The sequence below is a fragment of the Amblyomma maculatum genome, chromosome 3 (assembly GCF_055883805.1).
Source record: "Amblyomma maculatum isolate TAMU_Amacu chromosome 3, ASM5588380v1, whole genome shotgun sequence".
Lineage (NCBI taxonomy): Eukaryota > Metazoa > Arthropoda > Arachnida > Ixodida > Ixodidae > Amblyomma > Amblyomma maculatum.
The window spans coordinates 67,567,261-67,587,564 of NC_139346.1; the positions used below are offsets into that span (position 1 = coordinate 67,567,261).

General features: G+C 48.1%; 1 protein-coding gene across 1 annotated transcript in view; it reads right to left on the minus strand.

Annotated features, from left to right (window-relative positions):
* LOC146194899 (uncharacterized) overlaps positions 1 to 17,071 on the minus strand; it is a 75,228-nt gene extending 58,157 nt beyond the window's left edge. The window contains exon 1 of the mRNA XM_084596148.1: positions 16,303 to 17,071. Within this exon, the coding sequence (XP_084452274.1) occupies positions 16,379 to 16,762 (384 nt within the window). The 5' untranslated portion in view covers positions 16,763 to 17,071 and the 3' untranslated portion in view covers positions 16,303 to 16,378. The remainder of the gene's footprint in view (positions 1 to 16,302) is intronic.
* Between the last annotated feature and the right edge of the window lie 3,233 nt (positions 17,072 to 20,304).

The window sequence follows — 20,304 nt, forward strand, 5'->3', positions numbered from 1 at the left end:
ATGTTGACATCAACTAGCATTTTGGCATGCACGGGATACACAGACAAGGCGTCCGTCTTGTAAATGCGAGACATCGAGCAAGGCAAACATTACGATTCTCTTTTCGGCCACGCGGTTTCTCGCCCACACGTTCTATACCATATCGCGTTTCCAAGACCAATCTGCAGGGCGGCTTTCACTTTTGGGAAGGTGGATCGAGGAATGCGCCTTACACAGGGAGTTGCCAAAGAAAATATGCCCTGCAGAAGACGGCAGCCATCCATGCTCTTCGACACGCGCCTCTAGTGTACATACTTGCTAGTGCCCGAACAAAAATTTGAAATAAACTTTTCTGCACTTGTTCTAAGATACGCATCTCTGCGCGCAGTTTCCTTTCTTTTTCTTGCTATTTTTAATCGAAAATGTTCACCCAGCTCACCCAGCATGCAGGTATGCCGCGTCGAGACCAATCAGTGAGTGAGCACTGGCGGAGCGTGCTAAATGGCCATGATTGCGCTATGCTTTAACTCTATAATGACGGCCGATTTAGCGTGGTCACGCCAAATGCGAATTAGCCGGTCCATTCGGTTTTGCGTCGCACGTAGTCATAAAGTCGCAATCGAGCGATAAAATTAGGTGAAAGATATCCCGACTAAATGCCCACTTTAAACAAGATATAGCGTAGCTAGCAGTGGCATGTCTGATTTGGGATCCAAGTTCACAGGCGGGTCAGACTCTCATCTCAAAAATGGCGCCCGAGGTGGCAACGGCATCAGATAGATAGATGTATTTATTAAAAGGAAAAGGCAGAGAGGTTGGCCAGAATAATTCAAATCTGTCCTGCTACTCTGCACTGGGGAAGGGGAAGGAGAGAAGAAAGAACGGCATCAGGCTGACTGTCGTGACGCTGGGGCTAAGTCGACCCGGCCTTCACTTGGTAGCGTGCAGAGACTCGGGGTTGAAGAAGGACTGAATCTTCGAAGTTGGTAAAATATATACAAGCAGGTTTAATGGCACTTTGAGAAAACTTATTTACATGATTATTTACACGAAAAAGAAGGGTACATCAGCAAAATGACAAGCGTTAAGAGTTCATAGCGAGAAGCGACTGGATGAGCCGTTTACCCAGGGCTCAGAGCGACATTTCGTGCTCTGCAATGTCCTTAAAACCCCCTATGTCCAGCCCCTCTCTGAAGATGCTGACCAACCAAATCTAGGGCACGCCCCTCAGATATCGGCCTCCAATCGAACACATCACTGCACTGATGGTCTGAAACACTGACTGGCCCGGCATTGTTTCGTTGAGCCTGGTCACTTGTTGGCGGGAAAAGCTTGGGAACGGCGAGGAGGTACATTTCTATTCTTCAGCCAAGAATCGATAGGCTGGTTCCGGCAAGTGGATTTACTTCTCAGAAACCCAAGTGCACGTGCGCGCCGCATACGCTTCCAGCATTGTCCCTTTCCGGCAATTGCAAATCTTTCCTGCATTCCCGGGAAATCATCTAATGGCCGTATGCGTCATGCTCCTTTCTTGTCCTGCAAGTCAGCGGACATGTCACTCTGTCGTCTCCTTTAGATAGTAGGCATTCCTCACTGGACGATGGCGCTTCTCGACTGGAAGGGTGAACAAAAGAAAGAAAGCACTTCCGGCTATTTCCCGCAGGGAGACATTTCTTTGTGTTTTTCTAGACGCTCTCTTGACAGGGTCAATTTGGCATTTGCAGGGTATCCACAAAGCAAAACAGGCTTACAAAACAGGATTCCTGGAAACAGGCTCACTTAGAGCCATTGTACCAACACCACATATCCACAGCACTTATCCATGCCCACAGGCGAACAATAGAGCGCGCAAGTGCGGATGATGCACGGTCGTAACACTGACACACAGACATCGGCGAGATTTGAGAATGGAGCCTCTTGTGCTAGCCTGCCAAAAAATTGTAGTTTGAACGAAGTGATCTTTGTTACCAATAGCATTAATCCGATCTGCTAAGGTTATTCAAAACGGAAGCGGGTTTTCCTTTGTAGTCAAGCACAATCTCACTGTAGTGTGAGGCCTTGAAAAGATGTCTTTATATTAGTGTGATGTGCGAGATTCAAACATAATGAACCGAATACCAATAGAGCCAGGTTGTGAGGTGGTCCTAATCAAAAGCGCACCTTAGATAACCAGCGCAGGGATAAAATAACAGACGTCTAGATGCCCATCCGAAATTAGATGCACCGAAACTATAGCGTACCGAACGGAAAAGGCACTGCTTCACATTGTTGACTGTAAATGAGAAGAATTGCACTATGTACTATGTAACAGTTGGAAGCCGTCAGTAGGTGCCCGCCGCTTTCTCTTTCCAGCGGACAGCTTTCCCAAAGCCTCGCAGTGATGGATAGAAATAAAAACGCCGCAAAACTGGCAAAGAACAAGGGAGAAATCGAGCCTCCTGTGGGGCTCTTCTGCGCGGTTCCTTTGTGCGACTGCTCCGTTCAGGGCGAGCGTGCGTGAAAATTGGCGTTTCCTGAGCCGTCAGCGTACACGGGCAAGCGGACGAGGGAGCGTGAAGGCCGCTGCCAGAGCGCCACGCCATGCGTGAAGGCTGCCGCCTCTTTCCGCTGAGCGCGAGCTTACAGCGCGCAGGAGCGAGCATTCGACGCCCGGCAGAACCAATTTGACAATGAAAATAGAGTTCACTGCTCTGAATACTTACACATAATTTACATACTGCCAGGCAGCGAAGAGTCTAGCTAGAGGCACGCCACCAACACGGCAAGATAGGGACTAGACATCAGAAGAACGGCCCGGCAAAACAGAATAATCACCGCCATGTAACCTACATCTCCTCCCATTGAGCTAGTTTTGGGTATCATCATCATGCGCTCGAGCAACAGCCAACATGTAAGAGTCTAGGGTAGGGTCATCCTGAAGATATCCCAGTCAAGGGCAAATTTGCATCGACGAATAGACGAAAATTTTCTTGTCCACTTCCACACAGAGACCGATTGACACGGAGCCATAGCTTCCAAACGGCCGATCCATGTTAGCACAACTCCCTTCCTTTAAAAGCTGCAACCCTTTGCGCACTTCCGCGAAAGAAGAAATGAAAGTAACTGGTGAGCTCTCTCCCTCCCCTGCTCTCCCCTTCCCGACCTCCGATAAAGATCCCGGTCACATGTAAGCCAAATGCATTGTCGCTTATTAGCCGAAACATATATGCGGCGACTTGCAGTTACGACATGCTGCACAAGCGAACCACCCTTTCCACGATGGGACTGCTGCATTGCGACTAACTTATCTAATCTTGTCCTTATTGCACGCTGACTTTGTGTCACCCACAGCTCGATGACCGCTACAATGTATTTCAGGTGCTGCTGGAGGTGCTTTCTCTATGTGAAAAACAGTTATGTGATCGAGGTCTTCTTTGGACTGCGCAAACAGGATGGGACGGCGGAAAAGGAGTACATAATGCTCATTGCGTTTCTGCGTCCCTCGTTCGTGTTCCCAACCTTCTCGCGTTGTTTGGGGAAGAACTTGAAGTAAGCTATGACATAGAAGCTGGGTTCCCTGGGTATATAAGAGGTGGCGTCCGGGTGGCACGACACGGCCATCCGAGCATGCGGAGATCTGCCATTAGGAGGGTCGGCAAGTGACATTTTTGTAGCTTGGTAATAAAGGATAAATGGTGGAAGCCGACCTAAGTGACAGTGCCAGTGGTGCATTTCAGTCGCTGGAACTGTTTCTGTCTACTCGTGTCAGGGGCCGACTTCGGTGAGCCGGAAGAGATAACGATAGGAAAGGGACCGGCCCGAAGAGGCCTTGTCCCGCAGACAGCGTTCGCATTGCGTAACGCTTCTATATGTCCCTTGTTTTTCTTTTTGCCATCATAGCTGCCGCAGAAGGCCGGAACGGGCGCTCGAGGAGCCGTTGCCTTTACAATTAATTAGAGCTCCAGGCTGCGCAAGTGATGAACTGCATGGGCGGGTCCACCAGGCGAGACTGTTTTGCCAGGGTCGTTCGTATGCGACGCTTACAAAGACTGCGCTTTCTGCTCGCGTTCCAGCATCGTTTGAGTACAACTGAGGAAAAAGAAAACGTGATGGGTGCACCCATAACGACAGCGCGGAAGGCGCGCCTCTAACAAACTGACACTACGCAAGCGCCGTCGCAAATGAAACGCCGGCGTGGGGAAAGCAAGCTAGATTTTGAGTGATTGTTTCCCGCGTGCGTACGAAAACACACTAGCTCAACAAAGGCTTCAAAACAAGCGCTATCGCCTCGCTGAGGTGACAGAGTCACACCGAAGAATGGCATCCTGCTGCGAAGAGTCGTCGCTATCCTTGCCACTACTATGTCAGGCCGCTCGCGTCCACTGCACAACATGTCAGGCGACCGGTGCGGGAACCCGAACTGCTGAGAAACTCACGATTTTATCTCCACGCACGGCTACACGCCGAGCACTGCATTTGAAAATAGAGCTTTGCTGAAAGGAGGCACATGTTAGCTTGTTGGCATACGTTGTAGTTACTGGAGCGCGCCTGTGATCCCGGGTGGTGTTCTCTCTCTCTCTCTCTCTCCTTGTAATTAGCACAAACGCTAGAATCGCAGAAGATATCACTGCTGCCGTTTTGATCTACAGTTGTCCTGAGACATCACCGGTTAATCTACTTGGTGCATTACGAGTCCTGATAATGGCAGTTGTGTGCATTTGAGTTCAAGATATCCTTTATCACTGCAAGCTGGATATCGTGCTGCGAATTGGTCGCGCGACTAAGTATTCGAAGTATGGAAATGCGTAGATGAAAGCACGGCACCTGCAGCGCGAAAGCTTACAAACAACAGCACAAGCGACAACACACGTCGATGGGGCTTCAACGTCGTTTCGAACTCCGCGGACGGAGCAAAAGACGGGTGTGGAAATAAGCCACATAAGCAGAATAAAAGCTGAAGAGTATGCAGGGCTAACAACCGCGTCATTCCTCGTGGTTTATAGGCCGATCCGCAATCCTCGCTGACTGATTTCGTTGTCCTAAATCGGTCCGGGGCTTGAAAGTGCAAATGTGCTGTAAGCGTGCTTGCTTATTTTCGTTTCCACAAAGAATGCGACAGTGTCTTTTTGGACCGAGACATTTTGGTTGAAAGACAAGTCTTCCTGAGAAAATGAGTGCCGATTTCCGCAAATGGTCATTTCCTGGGGCTTGCTTTCGTGAAAAAATGTCTTGCGATATCCGGTTCATATCAGATAATTACTCAAATCGACTAATTTGCGAAATTTCATTTCTTTGCACTGCCCAGAATTACGTCACTTTAATAAGCGTGGTCAGATGAATCATTGCTTACTTGCCTACGGTACAAAGGCTCTCTTTTACATAAACCGCATGCTCCATCAGAAACGTCTTCTACATATACTGCATATGCTGACTGTTTCTAAGCTTATAAATATTCCCTTGTCAGGCGCTTTAACCCCATTTTTTCTTAAAGAATTTATGCAAATAATGTCTTTACGCTAGCACGTGTAGATTCCATACCACTAGATACTAGATTCTGTTGTTGCCTTAAAACTGAAGCACATTTATTCCACACATGTGGCATACCGAATTCAGGACATGCCGCACGCATGAACAACATACGATCATACGGAGATGCTTCGACAAGCTTCCCCTAATCTCCTGAATCGTCTGCATGCGCGCGAAATTCAAACAGAAAATTCGGATCAAAAGCTCTACGCCCTTCTTATATTGCGCGCGTATAGAACGCTTTATATTGTATTTATTTTGCACTTTTTTAGAACTGCATTAATTTGGTTTGATTTACGTTCTTCGCGCTATGCTGCGACTCACGTTTATATACGTGTCGACATTATATACAGACTACACTGAATTGTATTCCCGCATACAGATTTTGTTTTGCTTCGTGGTCACCATAGGTACCTTGGATAGTGTAAACGACAGCCTCAGCTTTTGTCAGGTGAAATAGGCTTCACTACTTTGTGCCACCTTCAATCATTTTCTGAAACTGAAACGTGCTTTCATTTGATCCAACCTCAATTTCCACCTTTCTTCTTTTCCTTCTGACGAAAACCTACTTTGGCTAAACCTTTCCTGAGATTCACTCAAGTATAGTGTACAACATTTCACTATGTACAAGACAGCTACTAGAACACAAGAGCAATGGTCAATAAAACCAAGTAGAGGTTTGAACTCAAGTAGGCAGAATGAGTTCTGGAATGTTTCTACTGTTCGGTTTTTTTTTTTTTTTATCGGAAGTTGGAAGGAGGGGTCAAGGTATCTGACGCATAATGTGTCACGCCTGCAACGTAGTTTCACAAAACATAGTGTCACCGAAGCCCTCTCGAGAGTACCGCCGCACGAATGCCCTTCATTAAAACCGGGTCACAACCATAAGCATGGCGTTCATTAAGGACTGGACAAACGCTGCTTTCGTCTCATGAAAGAACCCCATCCCGACCTGCTTTGCGACCAGATGGTCATAAACAGCCAGGCTGAATACCGTCGTCAGAGGTTCAGTGATGTGCTGTAAATGGTTTCTCTGGCTCCCACTATCACCTTCCGCCACGGCGCACGATGAAGAGCGGATATATTTTTAATTTTGTCAAGGTGAAATGCGTATACCTGTTTGTATGTATGCGTGTGTGTGTGTGGGGGGGGGGGGGGGGGGGTAAGGAGGGGGAGATTGGCATGGTTCAAAAGCTTTCAGCCTTCAGTAGTTCAAAAACACTCAGTACGACCTATAAGGAGTTAGGTGGTGCAGTGGGACTTCCTTGACGAGGCACTACAAGGAACGTTGCAGTATGTACTCATGGCTGACTCATCAAATCTAAACAAACGGTTACAGGCTTGGCTTTTAGCATTCCAAAGTAATTGGTCCCTTTCAAAACAGCGACAGCGCGTCATGTATACTACGGTTACCACCTCGATCCTGGGCTGCCTGCCACACTCACGACGGCGCCGTCGTGAGTGTGGCAGGCAGCCCAGGTAGCTCTGTATAAGAGAGCGCTCTCTTATACAGAGCGCGATAACCTACACGCACCGCTACTGCAGAAAACACCGGAATGCTGAACCTAGCGGTAAAGCTCAGCACATTCATCTCGTCCCAGGATACGTCATGCAGTGAGCTGGCTTACACTTGCGGTGCAGAAAAATTGCGCACCTCACTTCCACCTCCTCACCTTCCACATCCCTTCGTCCCATTTAGAAGAGAGAAAAGAAGGAAGCGTGACTAATCGGGAATCTTATACAACATAATCGCCAGAGCTATCGACCATATGTGTGCTCGAAAGCAGGCAAACTTCCTCATCATCCTTGCCAGGTGTACGGTGCGCCGCGCCTCAAAAACCTTTGCTTTGTTTGCTGGTTTTCTTTTCTGCCGCTCCTTCGTATGCTTGTACAGTCAGCGCGTGCTGACGTGTGGGCCAAATGATCACTTCTTTCCTCCAACGTGTAGTTTAGCCGCTGAATGCTTTGCTCAGGCTTACGAGCGAAGCTTCCGGTAGTAAAGAGCGCTGTGAATGGTTACAGCATTCAGGCCCACGCAATATACGAGCCGACTGAGGCTACGGGCAGGGCTCACCTATTTAAAGCGCTATTATCGAAAAAGCTTAATTTTGTTACTATTATTATCTTTAGCACTTTTTTCTTACTATAATTATCATCATCATGAGCGTGACTATACACACTGCAGGGCGAAGGCCTAGCTCTCCCATGTTTCTCTAATTACCCCGGTTCTGTGCTAGCTGCATCCACCTGACCCCTGCGAACTTCTTTACCTCATCCGCCCACCTTTCTTCCGCCCCTTGCTACGCTTTCCTTTACTTGAAATCCAGTTTGTTAACAAAAGCGACCATCTTTTATTCTCTCTTCGCACTACATGTCCTGTCCCGCCCATTTCTTCTTCATTTCCCCTAGACTGTCAATAACGAGTTATTTATCCGACCCACACTGCACGCATTCTTTGTCTCAAGTTATACATGCCATTTTCCGTTCTATAGCTCTCTACGTTGTCCTCAGCTGTCCTCCCGTAAGTGAGTACAGGTAAGATGAAACTGTTATATACTTTCCTCTTGAGCATTACTGGTAAGCTGCTAGTCATAATCTACGAGTACTTAAGAAATGCGATCCGTGCCATTCTTATTTTCCTAGTTATTTCGCTTTTATGGTCCGGGTCTGCGGTTACAACCTGTCCTAAGTAGATATATTCACCAACCACTTGCAGTGCTTCGCTACCTGGTGTTCTTTTCCGAGGCTCCTTGAACACTACCTTACTCTGTCGCACATTAATTTTTAGCCTGCCTTTCTGCTTTCCGTAAGTCATCAATCATTCTTTGCAGTTCATCCCCTGTGTTACTTAGCAAGGCAATGCCATCAGCGAATCGCAGATTACTGAGGTATTTTCCATCAGCTATTATCTGTAACTGCTCCCATTCCAAGTCTCTGAATACTTCCTCTATAGGCAAGCTGTGAATTGTACTGGGAAGATCGCGTCTCCTTCTCTAACAGGTTTATTTATGGGAATTCTATTACATTCCTTATGCAGAACAATAGTTGATGTGCAGCCACTAAAGATATATTCTAGTACTTTCGAATACGTTAAAAAAAAATACTTGTAGACGGGCTAGGTGGTTTTCAGCTTCAGACGGCATTCTTAGCGCTAAAAAAACACACACGCATGAAAAAAAAAAAAATAGGAAGGACACGGGACAGGCGCTTCCCATGTCCTGTCCCGTGTCCTTGCTTTTCTTTTGTGTGCGTGTGTTTTTTTTTTTAGCGCTAAGAATGCCGTCTGAATTCGAATATAGCTCGTCTACACATTGGTTTTGTCATACCTGCTTAACTGCTGAGGTTTCGATAGAGTCAAACTTTTTTTTTTCGTTATAAAAAAATGCTAAGTACAGGGACTGATTACACTGAGATCTTTTTCTTCTATCATCCGGTTGATATGTACTGGTAAGGCCGATAGCAGAGCATCCGTTACGAAAACATGTCTGACTGAAGTATGACAACCCTCTGTCAACCTTTCTGGGCTGAAGTAGAGCTACACACGATGCTTACGCCAAAGTCAGCAACTCCGATATTTCAGTGATCAGACCCTTCCTTGTCCCCAAATATTTAGCCTAAAATCATGCAGAAAGGTCTCCAAACATAGATACATCAACTTCTGTGGCCCTTTTTAAGATTTCCGGCATAACGGTATCGGGCACATCCCATCAGATGCACAGGATCAATGTGATTCACTCGAGCTTTGCCTCAACACCATTGCCTCTCTGCTCCCATGGGGACGGCCAGCTTCGGGGTCAGTGATCTAGCAAGCTACCTTTGGTCTTTTCCGCGTCTAAGGCCCGTTTCACATGATGTGATTTTTGCCCTGCGACGCTGCGATTCTCGTCGGTCTAGCCGCAGAGGCGTTTCCAACAGGTTGGTTGGTTGTTGGTTGTACAACTTTTAATTCCATCGGAAACGGGGAGTCGTGCGCCCGCGGATTACAGGCTGGCAGGTAGCCCTTGGCTTGTTGCGGCCTCTTCCGCCAGATGGACGGTGCGGTGCTGGATCGCAGGGTCCGCGCTTCGCAGCAGGGTATCCCAGGCTTCTCTACTTGTAATATTTTGCCCTATCCCTGGAGATTGTGGGCACTCCCAAATTATGTGGTCGAAGGTCCCTCTCGCCCCACAGTGTTTGCAGAGATCATTGTCCCTAAGGTCTGGTAACGTGTGAAACGCCCAGACCAGGTTCATGAACGTATTAGTTTGTAGCCGCCTCCACGCGACAGCTTCTCTATTATTTAGTCTATAATCTGGCGGGGGTACCAGTCTACGTCCCAATTTATAATGGTCGATAATTTCCCCGTACCTTTGCAGACGCTCGTCGTATGCCCAGTGTTCGGGGGGCTCGACGGCTACCCGGAAGTAGAGAGCTCGGGCTAGCTCGTGAGCCGCCTCGTTACCAGGGACGGCAGCGTGAGCGGGTGTCCAAATTAACAGAATTTTCCTATTTATCGTTCTTTGGGTGAGGATTTTGGCCGCCTCCGGCGATATCCTCCCCTTCCCAAAATTTTGAATGGCAGTTTTGCTGTCGCTAATTATGAACTTGGCTTCTGTTCCTACGCAAGCTAGCGCTATCGCAACTTCCTCCGCAGTCTCTATGTTGCGGCCTCTGATGGCTGCCGCTGATACCAGCGGCCCTCGGCCATCGACTACCGAAGCTACCGCCGCACCTTTTCTGCCGCTTGCCGCATCAACATAGACTACTTCAGTTTCTCCCATGTTCTTGAACCGTCGCTCTAGAGCTTCTGCTCGTTTGACCCTTCTCTCAACATTAAATTCCGGATGCATATTCCTAGGGAGGGGGGACTACCAAGGCAATCCTGATTTCACTATTAATTGCGACCTTTTTTTGAACTCCCCTGTCTGGGTTGAGGCCTACTTTTGCAAGGATTACCCTGCCCGTCTCGGTCGTGCTTAGTCTCTAATTGGGAGACTCGCACTGCCTCCGCCAATTCTGCCCACGTGTTATGCCCCCCGAGTTCGAGCAGTCGTTCGCTCGAGGTACCGGCGAAAAAGAGAAGTTAGACTGCCAACAGGTTGGAATTCAGTCGCAGTGTCGGCGCGGTCGTTCTGCGACTGACCAACGAGGGGCCGAGGAGTGTCGCGATACTGGGCTGGCACGCCCAGTATCGAAAGAGAGCGCGCGCCCCCATAAAACATCCCTGTTTTCACGTCCGAGTGGTTTCCTTCGGCGCAGCAACGCGCTTTTTGTATGCTGAAAAACTGCACGTTTTCATACACACGTATGAATTGCCACTTAGAATCTAAAAATACATCAAATTATATAAATCAAACACGCTCTGCGTACGCGTTTTCTACGAAACATCAAACAACCCTGACGGTATCTCTCCCCGAATTCGCACGCGGGTTTGCTGCATGTGAAAGCGCTGTGCGAAATCGCACTGCGGCGTCACCGACTGCACCGAAAATTTTCGCTTGCAGTCGCAGCATGTGAAACGAACCTAACGCGTACGGACCGCCAGCATACTAATGATTCCTCCTTAAGCACGACTTTCCTCCACTGGTCGCAGTACTGAAACAAGCATTTTTTACCAGGACTGCATACCATGAGACGCAGCTTCTGCGGTCGCGACCATGTTGGCTCTTGGAAAATAAGCTGTTTTGCTCGCTCGATTATAAAGCTCAATACATAATGCTGCTGAATCTGTTCTCGGAAAGGTGGATGCCAGGCTGCTGAACAATGTTTAATCGAAAATGTTTAGGCTTGCTATTGTGTAAGCCAGTGCGCCATTTCAAGAATACCACTAAAACGCTCACATAGCTTTTGGCGGAGACCCAGAGCTTCATGCACAGCAAGACGAGCCGCACCACTGCAAACGAGAATTTACGCGAACCTGTGATTGACACATTGAGAAGCTGATGCTGTACATTATTGTGGAAACTGAAATAGCCAGAGCACTTGACCAGTACGCAAATGCCCCTTCTATTGTAGAGCAAAAAAAAAAAAAAAAAGTCTCTGTTACACATGCATCTCATGATCCATGCACACTTCTATGTCGCTCGTATATGATTTGCCTTCGAGGAAACAGCATGACAAACCTGTACAACCTTATTATAAACATTCACTCGTCCTGTGTTCTTAACCTGTCCTCGTCATCTGCTTATTTTTCTGCTGAAGAAATCGGGGTGCCAACTCCAGCGAGATCAAGCTTTCTGTCCTCGCTAATTACATGATGACTTACGATTAATTTTTTTTTTTTTTTTTGGCTCGGTGTGTTCGCGGTCAGCTGCAAAGGACTTTCGTTACAGCGAGCAACGCACTATCCCAGTTATCCTACGGCAAGTGGCGAGTCGTCGCCGCTACCAGTAAGTTACTATTACTGTCTTAGCTAGAGTTTCTGCTGCTAGCATAAAAATCCCCAGCGTAGTTTCCATAAGTAGCAAATGCAAATGTTTCACGAAGAACGGAAAGGCACAGCAACCTTTGCACTCCTGCCGAACACCTTTACCGAGCTGGGAGGGAAGGGAAACGACGGAGGGAGCTCAAGCAGGGAGAGGGAGATAGCCGCCGCAGCAGCCTGCAGGAAGTGCACACCGACGCGGAGACGCGACACGGGGAAGCACAATAAACTTTTAAACGTGTCTTTTTTATTTCTGCGATTCACGAGTAGCGAATAGCCCTGAATAGAAAAGGGACTCGCATGCCGAGTTACGTAACGAGTTTGAAACGAGAGCTGAAAACACAACGGCCGCGACGAGGAAGCCGCGCAAAATAAGGCCGGCCGGCGAACCCGTACCGCAGCCTCGTGGTTACGTGACAGCCCGAATACGCTGCTGAAACAAGCATCCGCATGAGGTCAGTCCGACTCTTGGGAGCAAAAAAGGATTAGAAGGCCCAGACAACACGAAAGCCCCCGTTTTGTGCGCACCGTTACGGGCATGATAAAAAAAAAAAAAAAAAAAAAAAAAAAAAAAAGCAGAATCCTCGTTACGTCTAAGGTATAGACAGAGTCGAGAGAAACTGCGCAGAAAAAGAAAACAGTACAGCCGCCTTAACAGGATAGGGAAAGCAAAGTTGGGTAGCCTCGCCTGCCGTCTGTAATGGCTTTGACGGCCCGCAATAGCATTGTGTATTCGTCATGCCGCTATACCAGCTAGGGCATTTTGTGACCGCAAACAACAAAAGGTACCCCACAATGCCTGCAAAAATAGTGGTTGTGATCTGGTAGACCATCTGTGGAAGCTGTCCTAGTGAAAAATTAAGGCTTCTGAAATTAAGTGCCCATGATTGCCGTCCTCGTCGCCCCCAACGCTGCATGCTTATCGAGACGAAATGTGATGTATTTGTACATCGTCATCAGCATGACTATACCCACTGCAGGGCGAAGGTCTCTCCCATATTCCTCCAATTAACCCGGTCCAGTGCTAGCTGCATCTACTTGACCATTGCAAACTTCTTAAGCTCATCTGCCCCACCTAACTTTCTGCCGCCCCCTGCGACGCTTTCCTTCCCTTGGAATCCACTTTGTCACCCTAAGCGACCATCGGTTATCCTTTCTTCGCGCTACATGTCCTGCCCATGCCCATTTCTACTTCTTCATTTCCACTAGAATGTCAGTGACTTGACTTATTTCTCTGGCCCATTCTGCACGTTTCCTAGCTTTTAACGTTATCCCTACCATTTTTCTTTCGATAGCCCTCTTCACTGCCCTCAACTTAAGTAGAACCCTCTTTGTTAGTCTCCACGTTTCAGCCCCATAGGTAAGTACAGGTAAGATGCAACTGTTGTATACTTTCCTCTTGAGCGATACCGGCAAGCTTTGTTTTCAAATATCTCTAACTTAAAAATAACAGCAACTTCAGTGCGTTAATTTTAGACGACTGAAGCTTAAGAACTGTCAGTGTTTGTAATATTGAAACAGTTTATTCATTGTAGGAGGAGATATGGCTCTACCCAGCGCAGATTTACCACACCAAATTCTCAGGTATTAGTGACCGTGAAATTGGAATCCCAATAGCTCGTGCGGCAGGCCATAGCAATGGCTTCGAATTGCCCGTGTATGCGCCATACTATTTTGTAAGAGGGGCATGTTTCCTAACGCAAATGCTTCCTTTCTTCTGTTTAAGGTGATTACGCAACAGCAATTTGCATACAAAGGAAGGCAAGCATATCCTGACTTACCCCGAATTTAAAATTCAGCACACAATAGACCTTTGTCTAGTACACTGACTAGGCATGAGCGAAGCCTCCTCGGCCGCCGTTTTCGCCGGTGTGCGAGGCGAAAATAGAGAGAGGCGTTCGCTGCAGGTGGTTTTCCATGCAACGACGTCCATCGCTCCATCGACGCGAAGAACGCATCTTCTAGGCCCTCGGAAATGCGCGCATTGTATTGTCCCAGTCTCCCCTAGTTCGCCTGAAACGCAAAGAGACGGGCGGGTTCGCCACTCGTCATCGGCGACCCATCCCGTCAAGCGCGTTTCTTCTGGTTGCCGCACCTACTGGAAAAAGGTCCATTTATTGCCAGAACGATGGCAGCAGGTGAACACGTACATTTCTGCGGAAGAATTACAGGACACCGCAATTCTGTGCGCGCTCCGTCAAGCAGCAATATATGAGTACTCACTCGCCCAAAAGTACAAAGAAAAAAATTAGCAGTAATACAAGCATCTTGTGAAGAAGCCAGCTGTTAAGGTAAAAACCCCGTCTGTAATTGGAAAGGTAATACCCTGTCACATTGAAGATGGCCTTGAAGTCATGCGTGACAGGGGGCCTCGACTGGTAGTGGAACTTCAGTTACAGAAAAATAGACCTTTTTCCAGTAGCGTATTTCTCTTGCAGCTGCCAGACGAAGTACGATTGACAGGAAGGGTTGCCGAGAATTTGTGCAGAAATTCGTTCCTAGTATGGGGCTGGGCTTACTTTCCAAACAGTAGTTGAGTGTAGGCTGGTCTCGCCTAGCCTGTGCAGGGACGCGTGAGCCATCTGTGATGCTGTAAAGACCCCCCCCCCCCCCCCTCCCTTTTAGTACCTGTTAAAACATAACAATGACAACAGGAAGCTGGAGAACCTGGCGGTGTCTTCTCTGATGAGGAAAGCTGGGGGAGGCGGGGACAATATAATGCGTCCATTCCGAAGGCCTAGAAGATGCCAGCCCTGCACGCAATTAATGCGCAGCAGTTCGTAGCGTTGTTGTTGTGGCTATAGGAAGAAGGAAAAGAAAATGCACGGGCCTGCTACTGGCTCTGTAGCTGAGCCACCTCCCTGCCTCGTGTTCGGGACTCTACTCGTGCGGACAGAAGAGAAAATAAAGAAAGGAAAAAGAAGAGGGAGAGAAAGACGAGCACCACAACAACAGCCGTCGTCCACCACCGAAGCAGTGGCGGGTGCAATGACAGCCTACAACAGATAAAATTCGGTGGCTGGCTAACCCCCACCGCAAGCGGCATTGACCTACCGTCCCAGCCCCGTAGGGCCAGGAACTGCTACCCCCCCCCCCCCCCCCCCTCTCGTCGCGTCGATGAAGTGGGGGACGTCGTTTCCTGGAAAAGCACGTGCAGCGAAGTCATCCCCCGACTTAGCGTGGCATCCCGGCCAAAATGGCGACCAAGGAGGCTTCGCGCATGCGCAGTAGCGCTATTTGAAAAAGGTCCATCAAATCACTCCAACTGCCCGGCATTGCCTCCTTAACGCGGTCAACCGTGCCGCCCTAGAGCGCATTTAACGGTATTCGTGATACCTATGGCATGCAAAAAACAAAACGTGAGTACATGGTTTCGATCCGGCAGGGACTGACGCACAACGCAAACCACTCGCGTAGTGCGGTCGCAGCGTAGGTGGGACAAACAGAGGACGAAACCAATCAGAATACTACCTACCACTGCAGTGAACTTCGCTAGCGCTCCCTCGGTTTCGACATGCGCGCATTAATTTATAATAGAGTTTTCAAACGATGTGGAATAAGGACCTCACGCTTCAGTGTCGGCCACCTTCAAAGCTCAGAAGAGCCCACTGTCAACGTAGTGAATTCGTAAATCTAATGAGAATTTGCCAGTTGGAATAGTTACGAGCCACTAGACGGTCACATCGGGAAATTTTTGCACACTGCGGTCACCGTGCAACAAGCCGCGGTTATCAGGCATAATTTTCAAGCCCTCATTTTGGAGCCCCAAAAATGAAAGGAAAGAATCAGTTTGCACTAAACGGTGGCTATTTTTCAACTAAGAATGACTTTTAGATATGATACGCCACAGTGAAATCTAGTTAGATTAGAGAGAAAACGGTCTTGTTTTATATAGATAATTATTTAACAGGATGTTCAGTCTTGGTTCCCTTTTATATTGGTGAACCCTATATCAGTTTGTGCGTGGAGCTGAGCTTTCAGAGGCTGTGTGGCTTTAGAAGCAAGGTCACTGCGCTTCGAGGCAACGATGACAGCAACAGCGATGGAACATGCCGGCGATTCAGAGCTCTAAAAGTATTCGTGCTTTCTCGTTTCGGTGTTAACCTTCAAAGTCCTTATCCACCTCTGTATAGTTTTTTTACGCGAGCGTTGCAAGTATGCGCGTGACGGAGGCATACGTTTCTCTCACGCTACGCCGAAGCTAGAGAAATCCGCTTTTTCTAACGCGATTACGATAATCATATTAGATGTGCTACACCGTACGTTAGAAAACACAAGGACAGTGCTGACAACTAAAATAAAAACTGCACAGTTGCTGAATATGAACGACGTGTAGGGTAGCTTCTAGACAAGTATTTCCCCGTAAGCGGCGCATCCCTGAGGGAAAATGCGAAATAAACGCAAGGTTCACCAACCTCCGTGTTTCTCTCCTAAGAAGCGAGACAGCAGCCGTTGCCGGCCGGCTGTCATCGTCTTCGCCGGCGTAGCGCATCAGAGCCGGTACTTGCGGTCGAAGAAGGGCGACTCCCAACGGAACGTGGTCTGGGGCCCGACTTTGTAGTTCTCGACGACAGCGCGGTACTTCCAGCGGCGTGGTATGCACAGGGGCGGCAGCACGAGCAGCACGAAGAGCACGGACACCGTGCCGGGCAGCAGCAGCAGCCAGCCCAAGATGCGCAGTGCCCAAGCCGAGCAGTTGGAGTTGGACAGCGTGTAGGTGTTGGGCACGTAGGCGCGCGTGTACGGCAGCGCTGCCAGGGGCGTCATGAAGAAGACGACCACGGCCAGCACGGCGAACGCGTCCCGCACCACGGTCTTGAGCAGCTGTAGCGCGTGTCGTGCCAGCGCCGCCGACGCTGATGCGGCGGCAGCCATGCCGCCTCTTGTCACTGAAGATGCCGCTCGGATCGGTGACAGAACGTTGCTTCGCTCGACGGAGTCAATGACAGGGAGCAGGCGGAGACGCGATGAGTGAGCTACACTCTCCCGAACAGCGTGTGGCTGGCGAGGGGCATCCGCCGACAGCGAGCACAGAGATGCAGCAGCCGGTTTACCAGCGATTGGTACTCCAATGTGGCCGGTCTGTGCACGCGGGTGGGCAGAAGCCGCCGGCGAGGAAGAGCAGCACGCGCCGCTGCTGGAGGAAGAGGAGGAGCCGCCGTTCTCTGGGTGTGACTCACTTGCCGGGGGGAGACGGCAGCGGAGGAGCGGCTCTCGCCGCCGTGGGCTGCGCCGCCTGTCGCCGATGCGTAGTGCTCCGCCAGCGGCGTGGCGCGGGTGCGGTTAGGAGGTGAACACGCGAATGGAGCGGAGTCGGGCTTCACTCCCCTTGTTGCAGAGAAAGGTTATCGGTGACTTATGGCGCAAAGGTCGGTCAATGACCAAAAGCGCGCGTGTCGGTGACAGTTTGGAAAACCCGGACCTCGAGAACATCGATAACAACGATGGCGCATTGCTGTGGATTGCACCGAGCTACCCCCTGCTTGCTCATCAAAACGCCGGGGAAAGTTTCTTTGTTTACAAGCGAACCCAAAGCGATTCTTTTGGCTGTGTTCAACACCATACCTCCATGCTTTCAGGAAGAAATTGGCCTTCAGTTCCTACACGAATGCGGGGAGGGGTCCCATACAGGTTCGTTTGCAAGGCTGTCATGGGCCACAAATTGTTCGGGAAGGCCACTTTTTTATTCCGTCACTAGCTCTAAGAGGAGACATGTGCGCGAGCGGCACCTAGCAGTTTCTGCCTTCACTTTGCGCGTGTGTTTGTGCGAATATGTCCATTGTACATTGTTGAACGCACAGGGGTAAGGAAATGATGGGTTGGCCGCATCCATTGTGTTTTGTTAGATTAAATACTTTTCTCCGCTGGCCCCTACCAGAACCCCTCCCATCTTTTTTCCGTCTTCACTTTCTGGCCGTCCTTTCTTTTCTTTCTGCACATCCACTCCCAAGAAACCTCAGTTCCTCCTTCCTAAAAACTGCATTTTTCTTCGTTTTCAGTCACCGTTTACATAGTGTTGATAGCATTGAAAAATGTCGGCGCCACAAGGACAGAACCTCCCAAGCATGGTTGTCATCTGAATACCACATCCACTGTCTGCCACTTTGTATTGGGTAGTGTTCAACGGTGGACTGCATTCAAAATCCGCTGACCTCATTATGCCAGCGGATGGATTTGAGCCCTGCCGCGGTGGGTGAGGGGTTAGGTCGCTCGACTGGTCGGTGTAGTCGAGTACACCAGTCGAGCATCGAATTCCAGCTACGCCGGCCGCTTTTAGATGCAAGCGAAAATCAACAGTCCCCTGTGCTTTGCGTCGACAGACAGTGGTTCTGAGAGAACCGCAGGTGGTCGAAATTTACTGTGGTCTTTACTATGCGCTTCCTCGTAGCCATAGTCCCTTTAGGACGCTAAACCCTTTAAACCAAACCAAATGCTTTGTGTTAAAAGCCGATATCATTCGGGACGAAATTGGGCATCATCGACGTTATTCTTCATCTTATCAAAACTCGTGTCGCTGGCCGGGACATAGATAATGTTCACACAAATATAACGTTTTTTTTTCTTTTTTTTTTTTTTTACAAATAGAACATAATAACGCCCAGTCAGCATGGTTTTAGAAAAGAAATTTTCAACAGAGACTGCATTGCTAACACAAAAAGAGCTAATTTTAGAGTCTTTTGAGCACAAACTTCAAATCTTGGCATATTCGTTGTTTTTTTAAAAGCATTTTATGGCATAAGTCACAAAATAATGTTGGCTAAACTTCAACACTGCGGTTTCCGCGGACAGGTTCTTCATATATTACAGTCCTATTTAAGTTCTCGATCACAACAAGCAAAAATTAACAATGACTTATCAGATGTCAAGCTCGTGATTTCTGGTGTTCCGCAAGGTAGTACCTTGGGACCGTTGCTGTTTCTTCTTTACGTCAATGCATTGTCCGTATCAGTAATCTACCAACTTTTGTTATTTATGCTGACGACACCAGTTTATTTTTCAGAGAAACAAGCCTCAAAATGCCTACAGTCGCTTCTAGAATGGTGCCAAAATAATCTTTTAAACATAAACACTGAAAAAACGAAAGCTGTGCTGTTCAGGCCCCGAAACAAGTTGACAAACATGTCCCCACTCAGTTTAAAGATCGGTGTGTCACGCATACAAACGGTCTCGGCGGTAAAAAGCTTGAGCGTTGTTTTCAACAAGAATTTGAGTTGGAATGATTATGTTGATATGGTGGTGAGCAAGCTGTCAAATGTTGTCGGTATCTTGTGTCGACTGAAATATTTTATGCCGAAGCGTATTAAGGAAATATTGTATAATGCTTTGTTTCCTTCTGTTGTTAAGTATTGTTTTTTGGTGTGGGGTACCACGACTTTTACTGATATTACCCGCTTATACCTCCATCAAAAGAAAGCCGCTCGAAATGTTATGAATGCTCCCCGACTTGGACACACTGAAACAATTATCAATGAACTTCGAATTACCCGTTTGCCATAATTATACGCAACTTTACTCCTGCGGTGGTATGAAATCGGCGTTCACAATAGCAACTGCCTGGCGATAAAGCTGTCAGGATTGCAACGCAAAGAGTCAATATACGCTACACGAACGACACCCAAATGGCTATACCTAAGATCCGAACAAATTATGGTTACCAAATGCTGAGCTACACTCTCCTGCATAATTTGAATAAATAGTGTGAACAAATGTACAGATAATGAAAAATCGGTTGATTATATTTGTCCTTGTTTGTAAAAGTGATATTATGCTATGTACCACTGCAATGGCTCTGTAGGGTGTGTCGGCCTCGTCAAGCCTTTCCACTGGCTTTTTTGCCAGTGCACCTAACATTCTCAAGATGGTAAATAAACATTATTCTTATTTTTATATAAGAACAATAATATACCGAACGGCTGGAACCTCGCACGAGCCCACTGAGCGGCGTGCACCTGAGTAGGCGTGCCATCTGCGCTGAAAGAGAGAAGGAAAACGCAACTGCCTTCCTTTCCGAGAAGTATCAATAATTTCCGAAAAGTGATAAGTTTCCTATCGCTCTCTACTTTCCGTTTCCTTCTTCCTTGTCTGCAGGTCTCCACGTTGGTGTTGTCAGTCAGAGGCACCTGTTCAACGGAGGGCTTAAATCAGAGTGCGTTTTGAAAAGGCTGTGGTGGTCGGGGTTCACTAAAATAATAATCTTAAAGAAAGGAAAAGAACGTTGACGGCCGCGGAAATTCCGAGCTGGCGGGAAAGAAATGGGAAGGATAGCGGATGGAACAAGCAATTGGCAGCGGGAAGCAATTGAAAGTGGGAGCCTTTGTAACAGACTTCCTAATTTACTGACCGGCTTTTTAACAGGGGATTATTAGTCATCTGTTTGACTAAGTTAGCTATTGTATAATGCAGAAATATTGCATAAA